Genomic DNA, 23,775 nt, shown 5'->3' with positions numbered 1-23,775 from the left:
TATGAACTATTTTTAATAACCCCTTTATTAATTTTCTTTGCCGGCGGGCAGGGCTTGGGCAAAGTACATCAAGGTGACTCCAGGAAAATGGCGACAAAAGCTATGTTGGTATCGACCCAAGGTAAGTAATTAAGTAGTACTAGCTAGCTAGCTACCATCTCTTTAATTCTTGTTTCAATACCATTAATTAATTAACATGCTTGATTAATTATTATCTGATTAAATTATATTCTCGTAAAGGCCCTGAAGCAAGCGCTAGGGACTGAAATGTGCGCATACTACGTTTGCGAAAATATTCGCATGATGGCGTCCGAAAGGAGCAGATCTGATAGATAGGACTGGGTACGTTTGCCAGAACACTATTCACAAATCTTACATGATTGTCGATATCTAGTCACACAACTAATACACATGCATATTGATCTCCTTCTTAACAGTTCAAAGAGGTGCGGGACCAGCTCCTACCAGAGGAGCGCATACGAGCACTTCAAGAGGAGATAGCGGGATTTTTGCTCGACCAGGTCATAGATCCCAAAGGAGAATACTATTACCCGCTACCGCCCCATGAACCACTTGTCATCGTGCTCCGAAGGCACCAAGGCAACATGTAGGAGAAATTGTATATACTAGTAGACTGCCCGTGCGTTGCCACGGGCTTTAGAAATAGTTTGCAAGAGTTACATGTTAACTTTCTAAGGTCTCGCCCCGTCGTAGATCCAGATCCCCACCACTGATTCCACCCCGCCTAGGCCGCCGCCTACCGCCGCGCTGCCCCATCACGTTCGCCTCCGCTCCGGCCGCCCCGACCCCGCCCGCCTCCTCTCCGGCCGCCTCCGCCTCCGGTCCATCCTCCGCCCGGCCCCGCTCCGTCCGCCTCCTCTCCGGCCTTGCTCCGTTCGCCTCCTCTCCGGTCCGTCCACCGCCCCGCTCCGTCCGCTTCTGCCCCGCCCCGCACGCCGCCGCCCCGCTCCGTCCACGTCCGCCCCGCGCCGCACGTCGCCGCCCCGCTCCCCGCTCGGCCGCCGCCCGCTCCCCGATGGCGCCGAAGAAGACGCCGAAGGGAAAGTCCGGTTTCTTCGGCATGAGGGCGAAGCCCTCCGGGACCTTCGGACTGGAGTTCTCTGATGCCGGGCAGCGTTGGTGGCTCGGCACGTATCCCACCGCCGATGAGGCTGCTCGTGCCTACGACGTGGCGGTGTGGCGTGCTGGACGGCCGAAGACGGATCTAAACTTCCTGGAGGTCGAGTCCCATGCGGTGGCGGAGTGGCTCGTGCCGCAGGGCATCCGGATGGAGGAGATGCCGGCTAAGATGCCGGATGGAGGTTTTAGTTCTGCTTGGCATCAATCTTTGGTACTTGTCAATCCATCTAACACAAAAAAATCGACTCTCAGACAGAAAAGTGATCTAACTCTATTGATGAGCACAACAGTACATACCATCCCATCATGATGTTGCCATCTCTCACACTTGATGATTACATCTTGTTATTTACAACATGTACACCATCGGGCGATTGCTTTATTAGAAATATATTTACACAATATGATCAGAGCAACATCAAGGAGTCAGATGCTGGTGCACAGATTCTCCTCAAATTCCACATGCAACCCTTGTAGAGAAGAACGACAGATTTTCCTTAGGTGATTTTTGACCGAGCTCCTACAGAAAAATTCAAAGAAATCATGAGGAGCATGGAGCCAGGCAAACTAATCAGAGTAAATCATGAGAGGAGAAGCCTCTCAACCTACTACAGAGAATCGAGTCAACATTAATTCGTGTAAGAATTAAACCGTAATGTAGATCAACAACCCAGCAGTTGATAAAATAACCCTGACACAACCCATTAATACAATATATGGTCACAGGAAGTAGATTGAGATTGTGCAGATATCATGATCTACGAACCGTATCTACGAATATTGATTGCAAAGTCACAAACAGAACCTCCTCACATCACAAAACAAATGTTTCATCAACAGAAACTCTAGTGAATGCCAATTGGATTATAGAAGTAAGATAGAGACATCGAAAAAAAGAAAAGATAATTCAAAGAGTATATATTCTATTTTCTTACTTGACATCACAGAGAATGCAAGTCAAAGATATTGCGATACATCTTACCCTTCTATAAATTGACTGCAAGGCACAATCCCCAGCAAAATATACAGAATGAATTGCTCCTATGGTCCAAGTATTGCATAAATAGTTATATACAGACTATTCAACAGTGAGCATAAACATGGCATGTACTACCAAAATCCCTTGGATATGGAGCTTAGTCTGCATGTCTATTCGTCTTATTTCCCTAGTACAATGCCCATGCGTTGCCACGGGCCTTTTAATTTTTTTTTTGATTGCATACATAAGCATAATGCACTTCCATTTTCACATGTATAGAAAAAAATTACAGTAACAATCGGAAAATGTACTTGATGCAATGTATTTTCATTCTTCCACTTCACTTGCATCTCCTAGTAGAACGCCCGTGCGTTGCAACGGGCTATATTGACGACTTCTTTTTTTTACGTCAAAGCACTCTTCTTTTCTTCCATTCTTCCTTCCCCCAATTAAAAATGTTTCTCAGAGTGATATGTGAATGGATAAATTTACAACGATACTAAAATATGAAGGACTAAAACCATATTTATGGAAGAACATATTTCTACAACACATTCGACATGAAACTTATGGTGTTTGATAGATTGGATAAAACACGATGCTGACTTAGCACCAAATCTCATTGATATTTCAAAACATGGTTGTCGTACCATTGTACCTGAAAGATCTGTCTCCCCCTTCCTAGCTCCCTCTCTAGTAGCCGTCCCATGAGCCGGTCGTCATTGTTGCTGTTGATGGCGATGACAACAATGAGGAGGAACACCACAAGAGCTAGATGTTCTTGACCTCTTCCCTATGGTAACTGCCGCCTCTGCATTGGGTGTCGTTCATCAACACCACCGCTGCGCAAGCTACTACTTGTATAGAAAATAAGAAGATAGAAACTTTGTGTGTTGGGTGGGCTTGAATTTGAAATTATAGCCTTATAGGAGGAAAACTTATATGAAATATGCTACAAAAATATCATCTTGTGTTTAAAGCCATGGAAACAAGATCTTTAATAAGGCCATGAGAAGACATGTGCAAAGCAACATAGTACTAAGGTGACTATGCTTTGCCATGGATTCAAGAAAGACATGAAAGTCCAGCTATAGTAATTTTCTCCTACACATTATGTGTAATTTAGACATAGATCTATTCAAGTCAAAAAAGAATAGTGATGAACACTGATTTATCACAATTTTAATCACAACACCTGTTTAAAAGATCCAGGGAGAGAAAGAGATCCATCCGGGGAGCAAGCATGTGTCGTTTATGATGGCCAAAGTGCAAAAGTAAAAAGGAAAACGACCAGCAACACCACCACAACCCAGTTCTCCTTCTAGCACCGCGTGCAATGAAGAGGGTCTGAGCTTGAAACAACAGCCTCGTTGGGTCTTTTTTGTTGCAGCCGAGATGTAGGGGATTGCAAGCACCCTGCCTAGAGGATTCCAGAATGAAACCTGCAATATATAAAGGCAAACAGAAAATCATTAAAGGCAATCTTAGAGGTGCAAAATCATCAAGCTATGGATGCCCTCATAGAGAGACTTCTTGTCATCAAAACCGACAAGGTACAACTTGCGTACTCACACAGCTCCCACCGTCTAATTTTACTTTTTACCAATCCAAGTTATTATTAAGGCTTCATTGGTATGCTGCAAAATCACACACATGTATAGAAATTACCATTACAATTTGTGTGGCATTCATAGAAGTTACTCCCTCCGTCCCATAATATAAGAGTGTTTTTGACTCTAGTATAGTGTCAAAAACGCTCTTATATTTTACGACGGAGGGAGTAGAAAAAAATGCTAATCCAGTTTAGCTTGATTGGTTACCTTGGTAAACCCACATGTCATTGAACTTAATTATACCTTTTCTAATTTGGGAAGTAATGGGGAAAACATTTGTAGTCTGCACAGTTGTTATATGTAGATGTATTGTCTACCCAACAAAGGCCTTTTTTAGGAGAAAGGCAGGAGCTTTGCCCAATTCATTAAGAGAGGAAAATAAAATTACAGAATGGCCCTGTTTATGAGGAAAACAAGGCCGAAAACCACGCGATTTAAAAGGGAAAATTGTGCAAAGCCCCGAAAAAAGAAGAGAAACAAAAAAGAAACAACAATTCCGACATCAGCCAACTCGAAACTATACCACCAACTTGCCCACACCCCAGAGATGAGTGGATGAACTCTTCTGAGATGCCTTCAAGAAGGATAACGACGCCCAAGGGCGCCGCCGTTTCCCTCCTTTTCCCGCTAGGATCGGAAATCCTGTATTTTCCATATCCATACAATCGAGTCATTAGGTTTCTGAAATAGTGTAATGGAAAAAGAAGTGCTTCGAATCATTGCTATTTGACTCGGACCTGTTCTGAAAAAGTCGAGGTATTTCGAATTGTTTGTTGACACGGACAAAGTAAGTCGCGGTCATCGACCCCCTTCGAAGACTTAAGATTTCGCCCAGAGTGACCCACAACAGCTGGCAGACCTCAGGAGATGGCCGCCCACACCAACAACCCCCACGGCAACCCTTAAAACCAGCAAGCCATGGTCTAGTGAAGAGGAGGAACTCATCGATGACAACTCCAAAGAGGAGGGAGCTACAACGCCATGGTCGCTGGTATCCTTCAACGCCCATCAAACCAAGACTTTCGCCCTAAGCCCCTCGACCTAACCCAGCCCCGAGGAAGGAACTCAGCCACCGCCGATCGAGAGCAAGCCAAGACCACGCTATACGGGCAGCAGCAAACCATGACCACCAGTTCCGAGAGCCCTTCGATCGATCCGCACGACCAACATGGAGGCGAGTCAACACCAACGCACAACACAACACAACCGAGCCTCAGATACACCACGAAAGCCAAAGCTCACGCAGTAAGCACGGCCCGGACGCAGCCCAACCATGCCCATGTCACAGTATCCAACGGCCAGCCCCATGGCCGGAGCGGACAGATCGGGACCGCCATGATCTGAGCCTTCGAGCCCGCTCCCGGGCAGCTGCCCCAGCAACCGAGTCGCCCACGCCTCCTAGGCCACCCACCTCACCACATCCGCCGACGCAAGAGGCACGACACCGCACTGGCCGTCGCCCTCCGCTTGCCGCCCGCCCCATGAGCTCCCCAACTCATGGAGGACACAACCGCGGAGAAAAGGAACCGTCCCCGCCACCGCCCGCTCGGCGACGGTGAGGGGAGGAGGGTGGGGGTCGCCGGGCTTAGGGTCGCCCATGGGGATGGAGTGACATGGGGCTGGTCGGCATTTCACTGTCTAGCTGTTTTATCATTTCCAACAAAGGCCTTTCATGCAATATAATTGGGCTATTAAGTTCTAGTATCGATCATACTGTGAGAACAAAAAAGAGCATATTGTATACAACGCCACAATAATGATATCATAGACATACATAAAAGTACATGTTAGTACCTTGAGCATTTTAATCCCTTCCTCGTACCTTAGCTTCAACGTTTTCTCTAGGTACTGTATATAAATTAGAAGAAGTTGAGACAGTAAATTAAGCAAAAGCACACATATAACAACACAAAACAGTAAGGAGTAATGTCTTACCTTCAGAGGTTCAAATGGATACTGCCTATTTATTGTCTCGAGTTCCTTCTGACAATTTTCATTTGGGTGTTTGAATATTGCTACAATTAGCAATCTATGATATCACAAACCTGAAAACAAAAATCAGTACTTGGTCAGCATCGCTTCAATAGACAAACTAAAGAATTATTTCCTCCAAATCTTCCTTGCCTCAAAGTAGTGCTCCTTAATCTCCATTTCTGCATCCAACCCAATAAACTCACACAGATGCCTGTGAGTGTTTGATTTTTCTGATCTAAATACCGGACCAGCCTCAAACACGCGCCCAAAGCCACCACAGATGCTCATTTGCTTGTATGATTGTGGAGACTGCGCTAAACAAGCAGGCTGGTAATTGTACACCAGCTTGAATGGAGATGCACCAAGTTCACTTGATCCACCAATCAACTTTGGACTGTGGATCCCAAGTCCGAGAACAAAAACTCGCTGAAAGTCTGCATGTGTATCCAACAATCATGACATGTACTCCCTATGTAAAGAAATATAAGAGCGTTTAGATCACTTCTTTAGTGATCTAAACACTCTTATATTTCTTTGAGGAGGGATTATGGACCAAAAGAAGAAAATAAACATTGCATGCTGCAGAAATGGATAATAAAATCTATCTGCATGAGATGCCACATGAATGTCACAAACATAAGCATAGTTTCGATGCACACTATCTCATGTTGCATGTTAAATACAGGTTTGTGCACGTTGCCTTTTGCTGGTAGATGGAGATACTAAGATGAAAAAATGGTCACACAAAAATTGCTTTTCAAATGTTAATATTACCAAGACTAATCCATGAATAAAATGTATGCAACTATGCACAGTAAAGATACTTAAAATAGTTACTGTACTAAACTCACTGATATAGAGCTATCAAAACCGGAGCCAAGGCTCAAATCTTGAACAACGATCAAAGCAGACTTCAGCCTTGTGGTTGCCGCATAGGCTCACCACACTGACAACACCAACTCTCTTCCGTCTTCTCAGTTTCTTGACAAAAAATGATACTGCTATTTGCACATTAGGGAGTAAATTATGCTTCAAGCATTCCTCAAACCAAATCGGCAATATGTAGGCTTAAAATATCAGCAGGCATCCACACAGATTTCTACAGCTGAAATATAGTGTTGTGATTTGTGTACCCATAATGCAGAATAACCTATTGTTCTATTTGGTGGTTAAATAAATAAATATTATTGTTTTTGGCTAGTGCCTGTAGAGCTACTAAATGATAGTCAGTGTCACTGTATATTTCTAAGAAAGAAAATTATAAGACTTCATTGGTTGTAAATAACGCTAATTGTATTGGTTGCCACCAATGTCGACTTGAAAAGAAAATTATGGAGCTTCAGTTCATATGCATCTAGTCATATAAAAAAATAAGAACACATGCTTCAGCTCCTGTTAGTTCAGTCACAAAAAAAATCACCACCAAAAATCAGAAGACAAAGTATCATTGTTATATTTGTTGACTTGATTGATTACTGTAGGTTAACACAGCCAACTGGAATTAACCTGCAATAGGATAAAAGAAATTAAGATTTGAGACGTGTGTTATAGGGTTCATAGAAGAGAGAAGAGGGAGGTACCATAGCAAATCATTGGTCGCACAGTTTGACATTCAACTTTCCATTTGCCAATGAGACCTCAGGGATTCATATACATAAACGTTGATTGATATATCAGGTCCAAGTCCCTGTAACTCATAAAAGTTACTGGGAAGTCAACTAAAAAACAATTCTCAGTAGAAGCATACGGCTTACCAATAAGGTGGACCAAAGGCCTTTATACAATCCTCTACCACTCTCTTCTCTACAAATTGTAGACAACGTGTGAAAGATGCCCTTGTAATACCTAGTGGTTTTCTGCAGAATTTTATAGACATGAAAGTTTAGCTTACTAAAACCTGTTCCTTTGGTCTGTAAAGCTGCATTGCATGAAAGCGTTAGGTAAAGATGCTCTAAGTTCTAACTGGAAGTTATATTGATTGATTGATTGGCTTAGTGTTATTCACAAATCACAAAAGGAAGAAAAGCATCACCTGTGTTGTCAGGTGATTTCGAACAACATCCAATGGGTAAGTTACAGATGCAGGTGTCACTCACGCTAGACCACCACCAAGTAAACATATAGACACTAACATAATTTGGGCCGTCCATTCCGTGAAGCTGCAACTATATTTCGAAATTTATAAACCTATAACAAAAAAAATTGTCACGAGAAATCTTGCAAGTTAACATACTAAAATTCAGTGCTGAACTTTTTGTATCGCTCATATCAATAAGAGCTGATGGCGGAATAAGAAAATCGATGTACAATTTTGAAAAGATTGCCTTTCGAATATGCCCAAAACACTTCTTGTCGAACAACCCACAAAGCCATGTGCCATATACTACCCTTCCTTAGAGCTGCAACATCTGAACGCATACCTGCCACCTGTCGGATCAGTATGCCACAAGCTCATACAACAAACTTTATCATCAGCATATGGGTTATGTGACAAAAAAATTACTGTATTCAAGAACATTTTCAAGAGATTGCAATTTTGTAGCTATGAACAGCATATGGTACATACAATGAATCCACAGCCAAGGTTTAAGTTTGGACCATGATTGGACAATACAGCGCAGAGTGTTGTAAATTAACAACAATAATAATAGGCCATGACTGTCAACCAGAGATATATTGTTTGGGGCAATCAATTCAAAGCGAGGGAAGAATATATATATATCACATTCAGGGAACTAAGTTGATATTATCAGCATCCAATTCCTTTGAAGAATCTATATATGTGCAGTGTGAAGGCAGAAGGAGCACAGCAGCACCATGAAATAGAAGAGAAATATTCCTTCACGCTCACAATCCGTGCACACGAGAACGCGGGAGATAAAAGAGGGGGCGGAAAGCCTATTACCTGCAAGAGGATGGAGAGTGGCGAGGATCGAGATGCAGATCTTGCCGACCACGCCGGCGAGGTGTGCGACGGTGATCCAGCCAAGGAGCCGCTGCGCTTGGCAGGGGAAGGCCCCGCCGACGCCATGGAAGAGGACACGGTGGCCGCCGCCAGTCGACGGCATCGGGGACCTGGCCGATATCACCAGGGCCTGGATATCACCTCCATCATCCCAGACACGCCTTCATGGTGGGCATCCTCACGGCCCCTTGAAACCGCAGCAGCTTCTCCTTGCATCCCGTCACCAGATCATAGCAAACTGCACACACGCCCGAATCAGATCAAGATGCGGAAATAACCAAACCAGAAGAAGTGGAGGAGGGATTCGTACCTGGTCGAGGCCATGGACCAGAGGGTGATCTGCGGCGCCCACGCCAGATCGGTCATCATGGCCACGGGCGAGGGAGGCGGCGGCGACCTCGTTCCCCGGCGGCGGCGGATCCTCTCGGGGTTGGGGCGTCTCCTCTCGGCGGCGGTGGCTCCTCTCGGGGCTGGGGCGTCTCCTCTCGGCGGCGGCGGCGGCTCCTCTCGGGGCTGGAGGCTGAGATGAAACAGATCGAGATTGAGGTTAGTTTTACGTGCGGGGTGAGATACGAAAGAAAAACCAGACGAAAAAAAAACGACGAAAAAAAACCAGACGAAGGTGGGACGAAAAAAAACCAGTCGAAAAAAACCCAGACGAAAGTGGGGGACTATTCAACCAACTCGTCCATTAGGAGTAGAGATATACATGTGTATGTGTGAATAATTAATGGTGGTTGTGAGACATTCGATTATATATATATATATGATCGGTTCTACGAGAAAATCTATTCATATATATGCATAACGTGTACAATATGTAGTATCGTAAAATACCAGCAAACAAAAAAGAATTAAATGAAAAACACAAAATTAATGGAAAAATTAAAATTAAAACCAAAACCCCCCAAACATTTAGTACCGGTTGGTGCTACCAACCGGTACTAATGGTTTACCAGCACCCGGACCTGGCTCGTGCCACGTGGTGGCACTTTAGCGCCAGTTCGTGCCGAACCGGTAGTAAAGGAGGGGCCTTTAGTCTCCACTCTTTAGTGCCGGTTGCAGAACCGGCACTAAAGGCCCTTACGAACCGGCGCTAAAGTCCGGTTCTGCACTAGTGTGAACACGCCTCCTCGCCGTATTCGTACACCTTCATTAACCCCGCATGGAAGCCGAGAAAGCTACTCCGGCCACACGTCCGTTTAGGAGCGGGCCAGCATTAAACGCCACGCCAGCCGAGCTCCTCCCGTCCGCCCTCTATTTAAACGATGGCAGGCGCCGGGCAAGAATCACACCCCTCCGCCGCTCCCCCATCTCCTCCTTCACAAATTTCTCCACCATTTCGATGGCGTTCAACGGGCAAGAACAGGAGTTCTCCGGCATAAAAGACGGCATGGTGGCCCACCGAGCCCGACGGATACGAGCGAGGCAGCTCGCTGCTCCACTTCCCTCCCCTAGGCCGTCGGAGTAAGTAGCCGCCCCAATCCGGCGCGTGGTTCACAACTCGCCGCTCCAAGCCAGCTCACGAAGGAGTGGCGAGTTGCTCCAGGCTAGCACTGTGGCATGGGCATGGACGACGCCTCGTCGTACCGGCCCTCCAGTGCCTATGACGGCCCCATCCATCGTCGATGCGCGCATAGCCGTGGCATGCAGGTAGACGCAGAAGCAGGGTGAGCGAAGAGCAACAGTGGCCAGCGCCTCCGCGTCTGCTGCCATCACCGAGGAGAAGTAAAACACGGGAGTCCGCCGCCATCACCGAGGAGAAGTGAAACACGGGAGTCCACCGCCATCACCGAGGAGAAGTAAAACACGGGAGTCCGCCGCCGCTTGGGTCCCACGAAGGCCACCGCCTAGGCGACACCGGCGTACACAGTCGGTGTCTTGCCCGGTTCTTCTCTTTGGAGGACCTCCGTCGATCCCACATGGGCTTCACGGAAGCGGAGGCGCTGCCTTCCCCCGGTGGTTCCACTCCGATGAGTGGCGGGGAAGCGATCCATGCTTTGTGCTGAAGCATATACCTCCGAGGCTCCCGGCAGTCCGGTGATCGGGCTGCGGACATGAGGAAGACAAAGGGATCCGCGGGCGGCGATTTAGATTAGGTATTAATTATACCTTCAGAGCCAGACTAGCACCGTTGATGTAAATGTATTAAAATCCATCATGTTTATATAAAAATGCGGCTTTTTTTATATGAAATATGGCTGTGTTTGCACTGGTTGGTTTGAGTTGTTATGAAAATATATGCGGCTAGCGTTGAATGGCTGCCTCCCGCATCCGTGTTCACGGACGGATACGGAAGGTTTTTTGCAGATTGCCGTTGGAGATGCCCTAAGTTGATAGTGCTGGGAGCTTTGGTTAAGGGCCCATTTTGGAGCTCTCCGGCCCCGAGCTCCTCCGGCGACTCCTACCGGTGAACCGAGTGGGTCAGCTCCGTGGAGCACAAATCCGGGATCAGAGATCACCTCCAGCACAAAATCGCCGAGCAGCTGAAAACTGCATCCACGAAATTCTGCTTCTCATAACATTCAGCCGCGGCAATGTGACTCCCTCGAGGGGACGATTGAACCAGTCGACATCACATTTGCCCAAGCTTCCCACTCCCTTGGGGAAACCTGATGCCTCCACACCACCGTCGCCCCGCTCTTGGTTTTATCAGCAGAAGCATTAGCACGGGCTGTTGTTGTTTGCTGAATCCCTAGGCTGCAACAGGGTAACCGTCGGTTCAGATAGCCTAAATGTCATTACAGCCATGCAAGATGAGATCCATTCTGCAGGGGTTGCAGCGGCAATCTTCAGTGGTTGTTAGTTACTTCCTCTCCAGAGAATTTGCCAAGATGGAGTATGTTCATGAATACAATTACAGAGAAGCAAAAATCATGATCCTGCTACATGGTTATTACATGACCCACCTTCCTCTATTGTACCTCTGCTTATCTCTCCCTAATAATAAAGCACGGATCGACTTTGTCGGGTTCACCGTCACAATACGCTTTCTTTCTGTAAATTTACGTTTTCACCAATTTAAAATATATAAGCGAGGTGGTACTAATTCGGGGAACCACGTCGTGTGCATCAAACGATCCGAACAATACCCGCCCGTGCGCTTCGGCCCAGTAAATCAGGCCCACATGCCCGTTTGCAGCCCAACAAATAATGGCGCAACCACCAGAGCTAGCTGTGTTTGTTGTAGAAAAGCACGGGCTCTCCCTCTCCTCCCGATCTCAGCCGCCACGAGGCGACCGACCCCGGCGACGCTCGATCCGGTGCTGCACCGGCCGCCGGTCGACGCCGGCGAGGATTTGTGCCCTCTCCCGACCCACGTCTCTCTCTCGCGAAATAGGATTGGGCGCCGCCGCCGTTTTCCTGGTTGAAGGCGGCCAGAGCGCCGCACGGGAGGCCTTTGTCGAGCGAAGCCCTGGATCACGCACGGCGTTCCCGCGGAGGGACAGGGCGGCGGATTCGAGGATGGGCGCGGCAGGCGGAGCTCTGTCCTCCTTTGTCCTCTCCCATCGAGCGCTGGATCGAAGAAGCATCAGCTCACCCCACCTCCATCCCGTCTCCTCTCCTACATCGGCCACACCACGCCGCGCTCGTGGAGCGGAGTCGCAGAAGCACGACGCCGACTGCGGCAGAGTGAGGAGAGCTCGTCCGGTCGTCTTGTCCCTCCAAGGCAGGATCAGGCCCAACCTCCACGCCACCAACTCCACCCCATATCTCTTGCCTTTCAGGTTAGTTTCAGGTCCGCTTAAAAGTTTCAGGTTAGCTCATCTAAAAAGCAGTTTCAAGTTAGTCCGCATAATTTAGTTACAAGTGTTATTTGGTTGACTGTCGTTGTTACTTATCCGATCTAAATCTAAAGGTTCCATGTTTCTGACAAAACAATGGCTGATTTGCTAGCTGTAGAGCGCAAGCTAAATGATACAGGCTCTGCTGTGAAAACCAACAGGTCTTTTCTTTTACAAGCTTTTGCTACAGTTGAATTACTCAATATGTGTGTGTGTTTTATATCATCTGGTGATCAAGTTTTAATGTATCTTGATGAAATGTAGACCTTTGTAACATATTTGCACCTTTGGAGTAACACATGATGTCCTTTATCAGTATGGCTGATCCTTCGCCCTTATTTCCTCTACTTGTTGATATGTGTCTGCTGGAACAAGCTGGTTCAATGGTGCCTTCAGCAAAGTCGCCGAGGCTGGTCATGTTGCCGGCTCAAGAACAACAGAAAAGTTCCAGATAGTTGTGTCAAATATATCAGCCAAAGTAAGTCAATAATAAATTTTACTTGGTAAACTAATGACCAGAAAGATAATCAGTGCCATTAAAGACATGTAGAAACACTAAAGAGCTGCATTCTGCACTTACTGTGTAGTCCAAACTGCGATGAAGCAGAACTTTATTTGCCTTATGGTCAATAGGCATGCCCAGTAAACATACCTTTGAAACATCCTCTTGCTGCTGCCAGTGCACACATGATTCTCAAGTTTGGGAGCTAACCGATCATATATTCTGCAAATATCTCAAAACATATACGTCCTAGAGTGAATAGAAAAAAAAAACTATGACTGAATGGACCAATTGTTCCAGCACTCGACTCTATACCTTTGAAACTCCCAATTAAGAGACAAACACCCAGCAAGGGATATAGAGTCGAGTGCTGGAACAATTGGTCCATTCAGTCATAGTTTTTTTTTCTATTCACTCTAGGACGTATATGTTTTGAGATATTTGCAAAATATATGATGCTGTGATAACAATAGTGCTGTTGCTCGCTGCTTTTTTTAGCTTTTGGCAACATAAGTGGCATTTCGAAAGGTAATTTCTTTTTTGCATAGCTCCACGAGTAAATGTGCTTTTGAAAAGTCTTTCTTTAGTGAATCTACATGCACATTTTCTCATTCTTTGCGGTATATTATTTCAAATAGTGTGGTTTATTTGCAAGCTTACTGTGTCACAACATTGTTTGCTGCTTCTCATTGTCCAATTCATCTTTTTTTTTCCTCTTGCTGTAATAGGGACCTGCTGTCGTTGCTTGAGCTTGTTGAGTTTGTTCTGGGAGCTCCTCTTCCTGGGGAAAATCTGTTGGAAACCTTGAGCAAGCATCTAATGTTGGCTGTGTCATCAAGCTTTGGCTTGTAACTGTGTATTTCTCTCCTTCTCATCTTCTTCTTTGAGGAGGTTTATTTTCAGGGAGTCTTGACAGATTTGGTAGATGATCTAAATTTTCTTTAGAATTTTAGAACCACTATCCTTTTTAGTGTCGGTGTTCAATTGATTATAGATGATAGTGACTTTTTGGACCATGGTCCTGGTTCGGTGTGGTTTCATGATTGTCATACAGTACACTAAATTTTCTAAGTATTGCACAAGCCTGAGTAAATATGGATCGAGGTAATCTAACCTTATACTACATATTCAATTAATACACGTTCTTATTGAAAAAGATATACCAAATACCATTTTGTAATGGATAGCACACTTTTAAATAATGGACATAACAATTAACGCTTTCCTTGTAGTGAAGAACAACTGTGTTTGCACATACAATTTTCACTTGAGGACATGTCCAATTTTTCTCCTGTTGCAACGCACAGACATATGTGCTAGTCAATGATATAACCCTGTTTATGCTGTTTATGAATGAATAAAGTTTTGAGGTTAGTTTCAAAAATAACTTTTGAGGTTCCACAAAAATAAAAAGGTTCAAGGTCAAAAAAACAAATTGCTCACAAAGCAGAGCAAAGAAGCCTGATGCTTCTTACAGCTTAGACTAGAAAAAGGATATGAACCAACAGGAAGATCCATTGGCCTTGCCTACAATAGACTGTCTACAGAGCAGGAATCTGAAAACCCGAAGCTGAGCTGGGCCAGATCAGCATTGTACAAGTCTGTCAACATGAATAGAGTTGCCCAGAAACAACAGAGAACGACAAGCAAATAAATAGAGATCCAAAACTGAAAACACAGAGACAGTACAATCAAAGTTAAGGAATTTCAAACTGATGCAATGCCAATTTAGTTCTCACGTTTCACAAATCCATGATACAGTCTAGTGACTGGTTATAGATACTGGACGGGGAGCACAACGTATCACAAGACTAATACATGGGTGGAATCAATTGAAACTGGGGCAGATGGGTCCCTTCGACAGGCCAAGGCGAACCTCCATCCCGTGGTGCATGTCCGGTATGCGGAGGCTGTCAGAGTCTTGGGGCACTGCAAAGTGGACAAGGAAACAAGAACTAATTAACACAAGCACGGCAGGACATTTCTGGCAGCAATGTAAACAACACAAGGAAAGGGTTAGGAACTTGCACGTGTAAACTTTGCACTGAAAGCTAATTTCTCAAGTATCGCAGCAGAACTCATAAGTGGAAAGCACAGACGATCATTGATGGACAGGCTTGCACTCTTTGACATGAAAAGCATATGCCTGGCTAAGGCAGTTAAAACTAAGGGGCAAGCTTGGTTGACAAAATTGTGGAACACTTTGTTGTTGGTTATTGATGAGATTCCTTAAAAATAGATCGAGACCCATTAGCTACCTACCTTGTAAATATAGTTATAATAATGATCTCTGCAGGTATTATATATTCTAAATAAAGCACAAACTCTATGCTAGATGTAACTAGCGAGAAGTACACAAAATTAGCAACAGAACCATTTTAATAAAATGTATCACAATTTCCCAAGAACTGGTGTGTTCCAGGATCAAACCCCATCAGATCAATGTAAATTTTACTCGAGTGTGTTCCACTGTGAGCAAATAAGCTAATGCCCATAACAGCTGCCTAACACCGGCTAACCAATTCATAAGTCATAACTGGCAAGTTTGCACAAAAGCTTGCAGAGTTATGAAAGCAGCAAGCAAAAGATTGATGGACAGAAAAGGATGGCAATCCTTACAGTTAAGGTAATCTTCAAATCCAAAATCATCCAAGGAACCTGTCATCGCCTCATATCCTAGCATAGATGATGGCAATGCACCTGGGGGCCTTTGGAACCTGGAAACACAGAAGTCATCAATCAAACGCTTTTAATGCGAGGCAGCAGCGAAGTCAAAAGAGCTTATCGCCTATATATTTTTAAGAAGAAAAATACTGAAGACAAGGACAAGCGACGTTCAAAAGTGTGTAAACAAAATGGAAATCACTCTTGATCAACTAATTTAACAAAAGCTTTAATTGGCTTTGTCCAGGTTTTTCTAGAGGCTGAAGCCAACCCTTACATCCTAACCAGGTAATTGTAGGATGTCATGTCTCTATGTTTACTAAAGTTTATGCTCTCAAATGAAGTTCATTTAGCAGTATCTAGGACCCTTACTGCCACTGGGATTAATTCAAGAATATCTTATTTTCTTACAGCATTTTCAGTCATTTTTTTATGATTTGATGATGTTGATTGCTTTATCTTTTTCATCATGAATCATATACATATTATGTTCTGTTCTATGATATAGCATGGTCAATTGCAATTGAGCTAGCAGCAGCTCATGGTCAACATGAGCTTGTTGAAGTTCTATTTCCTAAGACAAACGCAATTACATCTCTGCCAGTTTGGAGTCTTGATGGGATAATGAATACTGTGAGATTCCTGCATATGTGGAGATAATTGCTGTATTACTTCATTCTACCATAACCTGTATTCCTGAAGCTGCATGATTCATTTGTATCTCCTATTTGGATTGCAGTAATCTGTTATGTCGCATTGTACTTGACAGAGTGAGAAGTTCACCAGGATGTATGCATAATCATGACCTCTGAACATGCATGGACTGACCCATTTCTTGATGTATTACTGGACCTTTGATTGTTTCCACTTTCATATCCATAGAAGAACAAGGCAATTAAACATGATAAATCGGGGAAATTGTTTCCCCCATGGAAGCCTATATTTTCTTCAGAAATTCAAGAACTGGTAAAAGGAAATACAATATCAGCATTGGGAGGATACTGAATCCAGTCATGCAGGCAATCTTTAGGTATTACCATACTAGGATGGCAGATGGTATACCTAAATAGATATTTATGTATGCAAATTTAATTGGCATTTTGCTTAACCAAGTTTGCAAAGCTAACAGAGGAAATAATGCATATGCCTATTATTGAGGCTAACACTACTTCAGTTTTCCAACTGTAACACTTGCAGCGCTGTTGGAACCTGTCAAACTGACCATGGGTTGGTTTTGCTGGAAGCCTGAATTGCTAGCCATTTCAAAATTTATGTTTATGTTATCTTTATTTGTATGCCTTTGGCTCAATGGTTTGCATAACCATCCGAACTGATGTGGCCTTGTAAGTACCCCATTCAGTTTTTTTCATCACTGTTCTATGATGTATAATCTTCATGCCACTGTCCATTCAGTGTAATTTTCACTGAATCTTCTCGTTCCTTTGTTGGGCCAGAGTCTTTATTTGTTTCTGGCTGCAGTTGTGCACTACACTAGAACTAGAACTTACATTGGCATGCATTCCAGGTACTTACACCTGATAAAGCAATATGCCCCTTGATGTGAGCCTGTACTGAAAACAGCAAGGCTTGCTGTTAGCACCATCACTCTGCTATAACAGCAAAGCAGTGCTTCAAACCTTTCTTTTGTGTATCTCATCAAGAAAATGACATGGTTTGACAAAGAGAATCCTACTTGCGCATTTATGTAATTAAATCTACCGGTTCATTGCGATCTGATAAAACGAACGATCCATCTGACGGACAGTGAACGGGGCGCGCAACGTTTAGGACCAGCCCAGTGCAAGATATTAACGCATCTGGTGTGGTCAAACTGACCCAAAATTCCTCTAGACGCCCTCAATCAAATTGCAGCGGCCAGATGATGGATGCCGCTGAAGCTGGGCAAAACCTAGAGCGGGATTCTAGTTTCCCGGGAGGGGAAAGGAGGGGGGCGGCGGGGGAGCGAACGAGCTGGTACCTGGAGAGGATCTGGGCGTCGAGATCCCTGCGGATGTTGAAGGCGGATCCGTAGATGGCCTCGGTCCCGAACTTCTTCTTCTCGTCCCAGAACTTGGCCTCCTGCACCCAATGAAAAAACTCGGAATCAGCGCGCGCTAGGGTTTGGGGGATAGAACGGGGGCGGATCGGGGAGGGGGGGAGGGTTTACCTTGTGGATGGTGGCCTGGACGGGGTGCGCCGGCGCGAGGTCGCCGCGGACGCTGTCGTTGACGCCGAAGCGGAGGACGTCGTGGGTCTCGCCCAGCTCCTTCTTCGTCATCGGGCCGCCGCCGCTCGCCATCGCCGCCGCTGCTGAGCCTCTGTTTTTTCCTCTCTCGCTGCTCTCTCTGTTGTCTTGGGGTCGTGGTTTCTTTCTTTGTGAAGAAGGAAAGGGAGGGGCAGGCTGGGGCTGGCCGATATATGATGTTTGCGGCCGTGTCCGGCTGGGCTTCCAACTCGCTTGGGCCGGCCCAGCTTCCGCTACGCTCGCACAAAATAAAATTTATTGATTTCTTTAGTGACACGGACTGCAATTTTCTGGCAAAAATACATTGAGCACGAAGTTGTCATGCTTGCCAACTAAACATGCCATCCTTACGTAACTGAAATTCCAAAATTTATTTGCCATTGACCAGGAGCATCTCACTGAGCTGTATTGATCTGCTATATGGAACTCATTCGGACTTGGCTTGTGAGGAAACCAGTCATGCCATGGTCAGACATTTCATTGAGGTGAGCAGACAACGTCACAAGGTTCCAATATGAATGTTGTTGGAGGCCCTCTCCAGTCATGTTGTCTTTCTCCTTGTCTTGTGACAATCATGCTCATGTGTGCAATGGACATACGTGTATGTGATTTTGAGCCATTTCTGGAGGTGCTATTTCTCGACGTAGTTCTCTGAGATTATGAACACATTCATGTGTGCAGATGTAGTTCTCAGTTCACCACTCATTGAAGTGCGCATTTGACCGCCCATGAGGCCTGCCCGTGCGCGCCCCAAACCCTAGTAGCCTCCATATCTCGTGCCCTCCGCTACTGTTGTTTCAGACCAGATAAAATAAATACCAACTTCAACCATATTTATAAAAATTGCAAAATTTGAATGAAACACATGATATGGAGACTTTTCAGACTTACAAAGCAATTCCTCAAGTCACAGTACAGTCTATAAATCTCTGCAGGTCACAGTGCAACATCGTGCATAACAGTAGACATCTGCGAACATGGAGCCAAGTTCCAAGGATATGCTACTGCTCCCCAATCTATATATACATCTCGCGTTTCGTGACAGTTCAATAACAGTTTCAGTTTGGACATTTCAATGAAGGATAAGGTCTGCAGCCGCAAAGCTCAAAATCATGAAGCTGGAGATCCATCCAAAAGCAGCAGCTCTGGCCTACTTCAGCAGGCAGTCCTTGAAGCCCATCTCCAGCTCTTCCCGGTTGAGGTTCCTGCCGATGAACACAATCTTGTTGATGCGCGGCTCGTTGGCCTCCCACATCCTGTCGGGAGATCCCTGGAAAATGTCGTGCACTCCCTACAGATGGAGAACATGGTTGTGGCGGTTAGATCAGTTAACAAGAGGACAACACAACGCCTAGCTAACCGTTCGTCCATTTGGGCAAATTTGAAAGAAAAATTATCATAGGCTTATACAAGCAATCTTCAGACAGGTGAAGAAAATGTCCAGTGACACTCTAGCATCGACAACATGGGCCTTGATCTAGATCAGGAGTTGGACAAAAAAAGGTTCTTAGATCAGGAGAAGTTAAAGAACCATTAAGATCAAGCAGCTGGTGCTTGGGCATGGAAACGTAGGTACACCAACGATCAGTCTCTCTATGCTATAAAGCGAAGCAAAGCACATGGTGCTAAAAGTGAAGAAAGCTCAGTAAACACGAACGAACATGACTGAGATTGACCAGCCAGCTGGGTAGGTTTGGCTATTCCTTTCTATTGAAAAGGAGTGGTTGTTGGCGTGGATTATCTTGTTAAATTCTGCAGAGATTGTGAGCGTGAAGAAATGACACTACCATCAAAGAAAGACAGCTGTCAAATGGATTCGCTAACTAGCAGAGCAAATAAGAACATGAAAGGAAAGACAAGCTGCTTGTTTTATAAAACAAACATGTCTTTTCTACCAACAAATAGTTTTCTAAGACTGTTTGAACCCAGTGTGTCCTTTTTTTTACGGACCCCAGTGTGTCCTTTAACAAGTCACTAGAGAAGACATGATTAGTTTCCATTCACAAGAACAGGAGAACAAATTGAACTGGATAAACTAAAGGCTAGAGTAATAAATACCTGAAAGACAAAGCGTTGAGGCATTCCACTGACAGAGAGCAGCCCCTTCATCCGGTATATGTCATCACTGCGTTCCAGCAGTAGGTTCCCCAACCACATGTCAGCCTGCATGAGGACATGTAAAATGTTTGTCCCAATATACACAACCCGATAATGTGCAGGGTCATAAATAAATGTCCAGAAATTCATCTTAGCTATCTTGAAATTACATCATGACATGTAATTTTAAGTCTGACCTTTTCAAGATCCATCTCCCCTTCGCAAACGATGCTTACAGAAGAAACACCGGGATCATGGGTGTGATCATGCGCATGATGGTCTAGAAGAAGCAAACAACGTTAATTCAATTCATATTGCAGAGCTATATGATATTTAAGATTTGTAGATGAGCACACAAATAATACTATGCTCACCATGTTTATGGTCATGATCATGATGATGGTGATCGTGGTCGTGGGCATGGTCATGGTCATGGTCATGCTTGTGTTCATGTTCATGTTCATGTTCGTGCTCATCATGTGGTTCTTCAGTGACAGCACTCTCAATCCTGAAACATAAATGAAATCAAATTTCCTTTATGGTCAATGTTTCCTAATTTGCGCAGCTAGAGCTAAATTTTGAGGGAAAATAAAGAACGATCTCTGGGTGTAGTATACATGGCGTGCACTGTTTAGTGATTGTAAATACCCAACTAAACCAGATGATTCTACCCAGGAAAAACTAAACCAGATGATGACATGTTTGGTAAATGAGTAAATTACAAGTATATCAGCAAGCATAAGAAGTCACTGATGATATCCCAAAGAGTAAATGTCCACATTTAACAAATAGCTAATCTATATTGGATTGAGCAATCTAATGTGTGTGTAATTAATTGATGGCATCATTTTAAATCAACTCTAGACATGGTCCATTTAATCATTTAATAGCAATACCTTAGGTCGCACTGTAACCCATCAAGTCACAGTGGCTGTATATCTTGCATCTCTCAATGCTAGTAAATACAATATGCCTGATATATACTTAGTACTATACTCGGACATGAAGCATAACATGTCATTTCATTATGGTTGAACAAATCAGATCATTCTATCCACACAGCAGGCGACTCCGTGTGGCTAACATCTACCATAGTTACGCTTGTAGATGTATCATTCCAGTGTGCTTGAATAATTTAGACAACTTAAATACACGAGTTTCTTTTCCCTTGACTAGGAGGGCATATAACCATATGAAAGATAATATTCTGTATGTAAAAATGGAAGGTCCAAAAAAGGCGATGAAAGAAAGGAACCTCTCCAAATCAAAGCCCCCAATTCCAAGCACATAATCCAAATCAACTTTACCATACTGAGCTCGTTTCAAATTAGCCATGCGATTGATACTCTGCATGCACAAAACATGATGTAAGAAATAACCACACGGCAAAAAAAGAGTAAAATGAATGTACTGTACTGACCCTTATACGCTCAACCAAGGAAGAAACTTCAGGCTCGCTAACAAGGTCAGTCTGCAAGAAGTAACAAGAAATTAGCTCCTCAACCATCAAGGATAGAAATAATACAAAGGGCCTCGTAATTAGACACACATGACTACACATTAACCAGCATGTATTGGTTACAAAACCATTACCTTGTTAATTATAATTCTGTCAGCATAAGCAATTTGCTGAACTGCCTCATTGACTATACCCTTGGGCTTCACTTCATCCAAATGCAACCTTGCATGCTTTGAATCCACTAGAGTAACAACACCATCTAGCTTGACATCGTTAAAAACTGCATCTTCTGCGTAGAATGTCTGTATTATGGGTGCTGGGTTTGCTAAACCTGAAAAACAGATAGACAGCAGCAGGTCAGAGAACTCGACATGGTAATGCAATAAAAAGTAACTAAGAATATTGAAGTTCTCAAAGTTGGGGTGATGTTTAACCTCGAGATAATTACATCTCACAGGTTTTCTTGATTATGGTGGAGACCCTGTTCCTACAAAGTTTCCTTACCTGTGGTTTCAATAACAAGATGGTCAAACTTTCCCTTCTTCTTGTCAACCAATTCACCGATCATTCGCACTAAATCACCACGCACAGTGCAGCAAAGGCAACCATTGTTCAGCATCATTATGTCCTCAGCTCCAGCAGTTTGTGCGGCAACTAACGAACCATCAATGTCAACTTCACCATACTGCAAGATAGATAGTGGCATCAAGTCAGCTTCTCCTTGCCTACTTTAGCTGGCATCATGGCCCTTTTAAAGTGATCGATCACTGATGAAGTAGATAAATTAAGAATGGCTTTTCAGATTGAGAAGACTGGCATAGCATGTGTCCAAGAATAAAAAGCTAACCCTGCTCAGGGACTTGAAGAATAAACATCCAACAAAAAAGAGTTACTCATACAGACATACCTCATTCTCAATGACAGCGATCCGTTTTCCATGGTGAGATGTCAGTATGTGATTTAGTAAAGTTGTCTGTGAACAGAAACAAAAGGCAAACTGTGAATACAACAGAGACAAGGACAAATGGTATCAAAACTAAAAAAACGTTAACAATATGTACACAATGGATATGTACATATAAGCAGAACTCTTTTACGCTTTACGGTGCTCCACTTACGTCCTAAGAGATAGGGGGATTATTTTGATTTTAGCCATCCTCTAAACATTCTGCATATTAGATGAAAAGCCACTAGCTGCTATGCCAAAACGAATGTTCTATATGGATTAAGTTCTCCTGTTGCAATTTACTAACAATGATCGGCACGTTTGGGTGCACTGTGAATTTTGACTGCAGGCCAAAGTGCCATAGGTGCATAGCGCTACACGATTAGTCCTAGTGTTATTTGTCAATCAATGCTCTAAACCTCACAGTTCAGATGGAATTTTTTCGAGAGCGAACTACCTCAAGGTTTCAGTGATCCTGATGCTGGCTAGGCGCTGTTCTAACTAGCTTAGACTGTACTACAACAATATGGTAATCTAGCAATTTCGCAACAAAAAATAATGGTAATCTAGCAAAACAGCATCGCTGCGGGAGAGCGTGTATACTACACGGCTCGGGCGCACGGTAGGAGCTACGGGATTTTGTTTTGGGGGCGCCCTGACAGTGACCGACCTTGCCGGAGCCGAGGAAGCCGGTGATGATGGTGGCGGGGATGCGGTTGTCGGGCGGGATCACCGTGTCGACGTCCGTGCCCTCCTCCGTGGTGGAGGCGGCCGACGCGGCGAAGCGCTGCCGCGCCCGCCACGACGCCGCGACCCGCGGCGCGGCGTAGCAGGAGCGCGAGGCGGCGCGGAGGCGGAGGCGCAGGGGGAGGAGGGAGGCGGGGCCGCGCGCGGACAGGCCGAGCGCCGCGGCCCTGGAGACGGCCGGCGAGGCGGCGGAGCAGAGCGCCGCCATGGCGGACTGCGGGGAGCGGGAGAGGGTGGAGCGGGGTAGCGCAGTGGATATTGTGGGACGGACCAATGGTGCGAGTGCGAGGAGGAGCTCCCATTCAGCTTCAGGCGTGCCGAATTTGGGCTTCCTCCGAGGCCGGATTTGGGAGTGGGCCATTTCTTGAAAGTGGGTCGAGCGAACGGGCTGGCAGTAAGATCTAATCTGGATATTGATTGAGTTAGGAGGATCAACTCAAAAAAAAATTGAGTTACAAGGATAATTGATTTTTTTTTAAACTCGAGGATAATTGATTTGATGCCAACATTTGGCATTGCCGATACTTGCAAGTCAACAATTGGCAATATCAAGTAAACAAGGTAACCAACTAAACACTAGTCAATATTTGTCATTTATCAAATGTTGGCAATGCCGAATTTTGGCATCAAACCAATCATGCCCATAATTCTTCAGTTTG

At 44.7% G+C, this 23,775-nt stretch overlaps 3 protein-coding genes and 1 long non-coding RNA gene across 6 annotated transcripts in view; 1 reads left to right on the top strand and 3 right to left on the bottom strand.

The window, feature by feature from the left end:
- The window catches only part of LOC120967196 (uncharacterized), a 44,598-nt gene extending 43,148 nt beyond the window's left edge, over positions 1-1,450 (top strand). Inside the window, exon 3 of the mRNA XM_073502203.1 lies at positions 715-1,450. Coding sequence (XP_073358304.1) covers positions 715-1,450 — 736 coding nt within the window. The remainder of the gene's footprint in view (positions 1-714) is intronic.
- A 1,673-nt stretch (positions 1,451-3,123) lies between these two features.
- On the bottom strand, positions 3,124-9,214 carry LOC109751786 (uncharacterized). 3 transcript variants are annotated; one of them, XR_012188206.1, is made up of 11 exons: positions 8,982-9,214; positions 8,612-8,909; positions 8,031-8,133; positions 7,739-7,893; positions 7,461-7,562; positions 7,287-7,393; positions 6,558-7,212; positions 5,857-6,140; positions 5,668-5,777; positions 5,527-5,580; positions 3,124-3,561 (listed from the first exon to the last, which is right to left on the bottom strand). It is a non-coding gene; the product is annotated as an uncharacterized lncRNA (long non-coding RNA). The 3 variants fall into 3 exon arrangements; XR_012188204.1 differs by lacking the exon at positions 8,031-8,133; XR_012188205.1 differs by lacking the exons at positions 3,124-3,561; positions 8,031-8,133 and adding an exon at positions 4,062-4,374 and having other exon boundaries at positions 8,982-9,208.
- Positions 9,215-14,655: 5,441 nt separating this feature from the next.
- On the bottom strand, positions 14,656-18,027 carry LOC109747104 (cyclin-B1-2). The gene is made up of 4 exons (XM_020306191.4): positions 17,790-18,027; positions 17,601-17,701; positions 15,578-15,675; positions 14,656-14,887 (listed from the first exon to the last, which is right to left on the bottom strand). Exons 1-4 carry the CDS (start codon positions 17,919-17,921, stop codon positions 14,787-14,789), a joined length of 432 nt encoding a protein of 143 aa, XP_020161780.1. The 5' UTR covers positions 17,922-18,027; the 3' UTR covers positions 14,656-14,786.
- A 691-nt stretch (positions 18,028-18,718) lies between these two features.
- On the bottom strand, positions 18,719-23,412 carry LOC109747103 (uncharacterized). The gene is made up of 10 exons (XM_020306190.4): positions 23,040-23,412; positions 22,331-22,396; positions 21,928-22,108; positions 21,558-21,754; positions 21,385-21,435; positions 21,220-21,311; positions 20,339-20,472; positions 20,162-20,244; positions 19,926-20,030; positions 18,719-19,158 (listed from the first exon to the last, which is right to left on the bottom strand). The coding sequence occupies exons 1-10, from the start codon at positions 23,322-23,324 to the stop codon at positions 19,018-19,020; spliced, it is 1,335 nt and encodes a 444-aa protein (XP_020161779.1). The 5' UTR covers positions 23,325-23,412; the 3' UTR covers positions 18,719-19,017.
- Positions 23,413-23,775: the final 363 nt, after the last annotated feature.

Source organism: Aegilops tauschii, chromosome 6 (assembly GCF_002575655.3).
Source record: "Aegilops tauschii subsp. strangulata cultivar AL8/78 chromosome 6, Aet v6.0, whole genome shotgun sequence".
In the NCBI taxonomy this organism is placed as follows: Eukaryota; Viridiplantae; Streptophyta; class Magnoliopsida; order Poales; family Poaceae; genus Aegilops; species Aegilops tauschii.
This window is presented reverse-complemented; position numbering and strand designations above follow the sequence as displayed.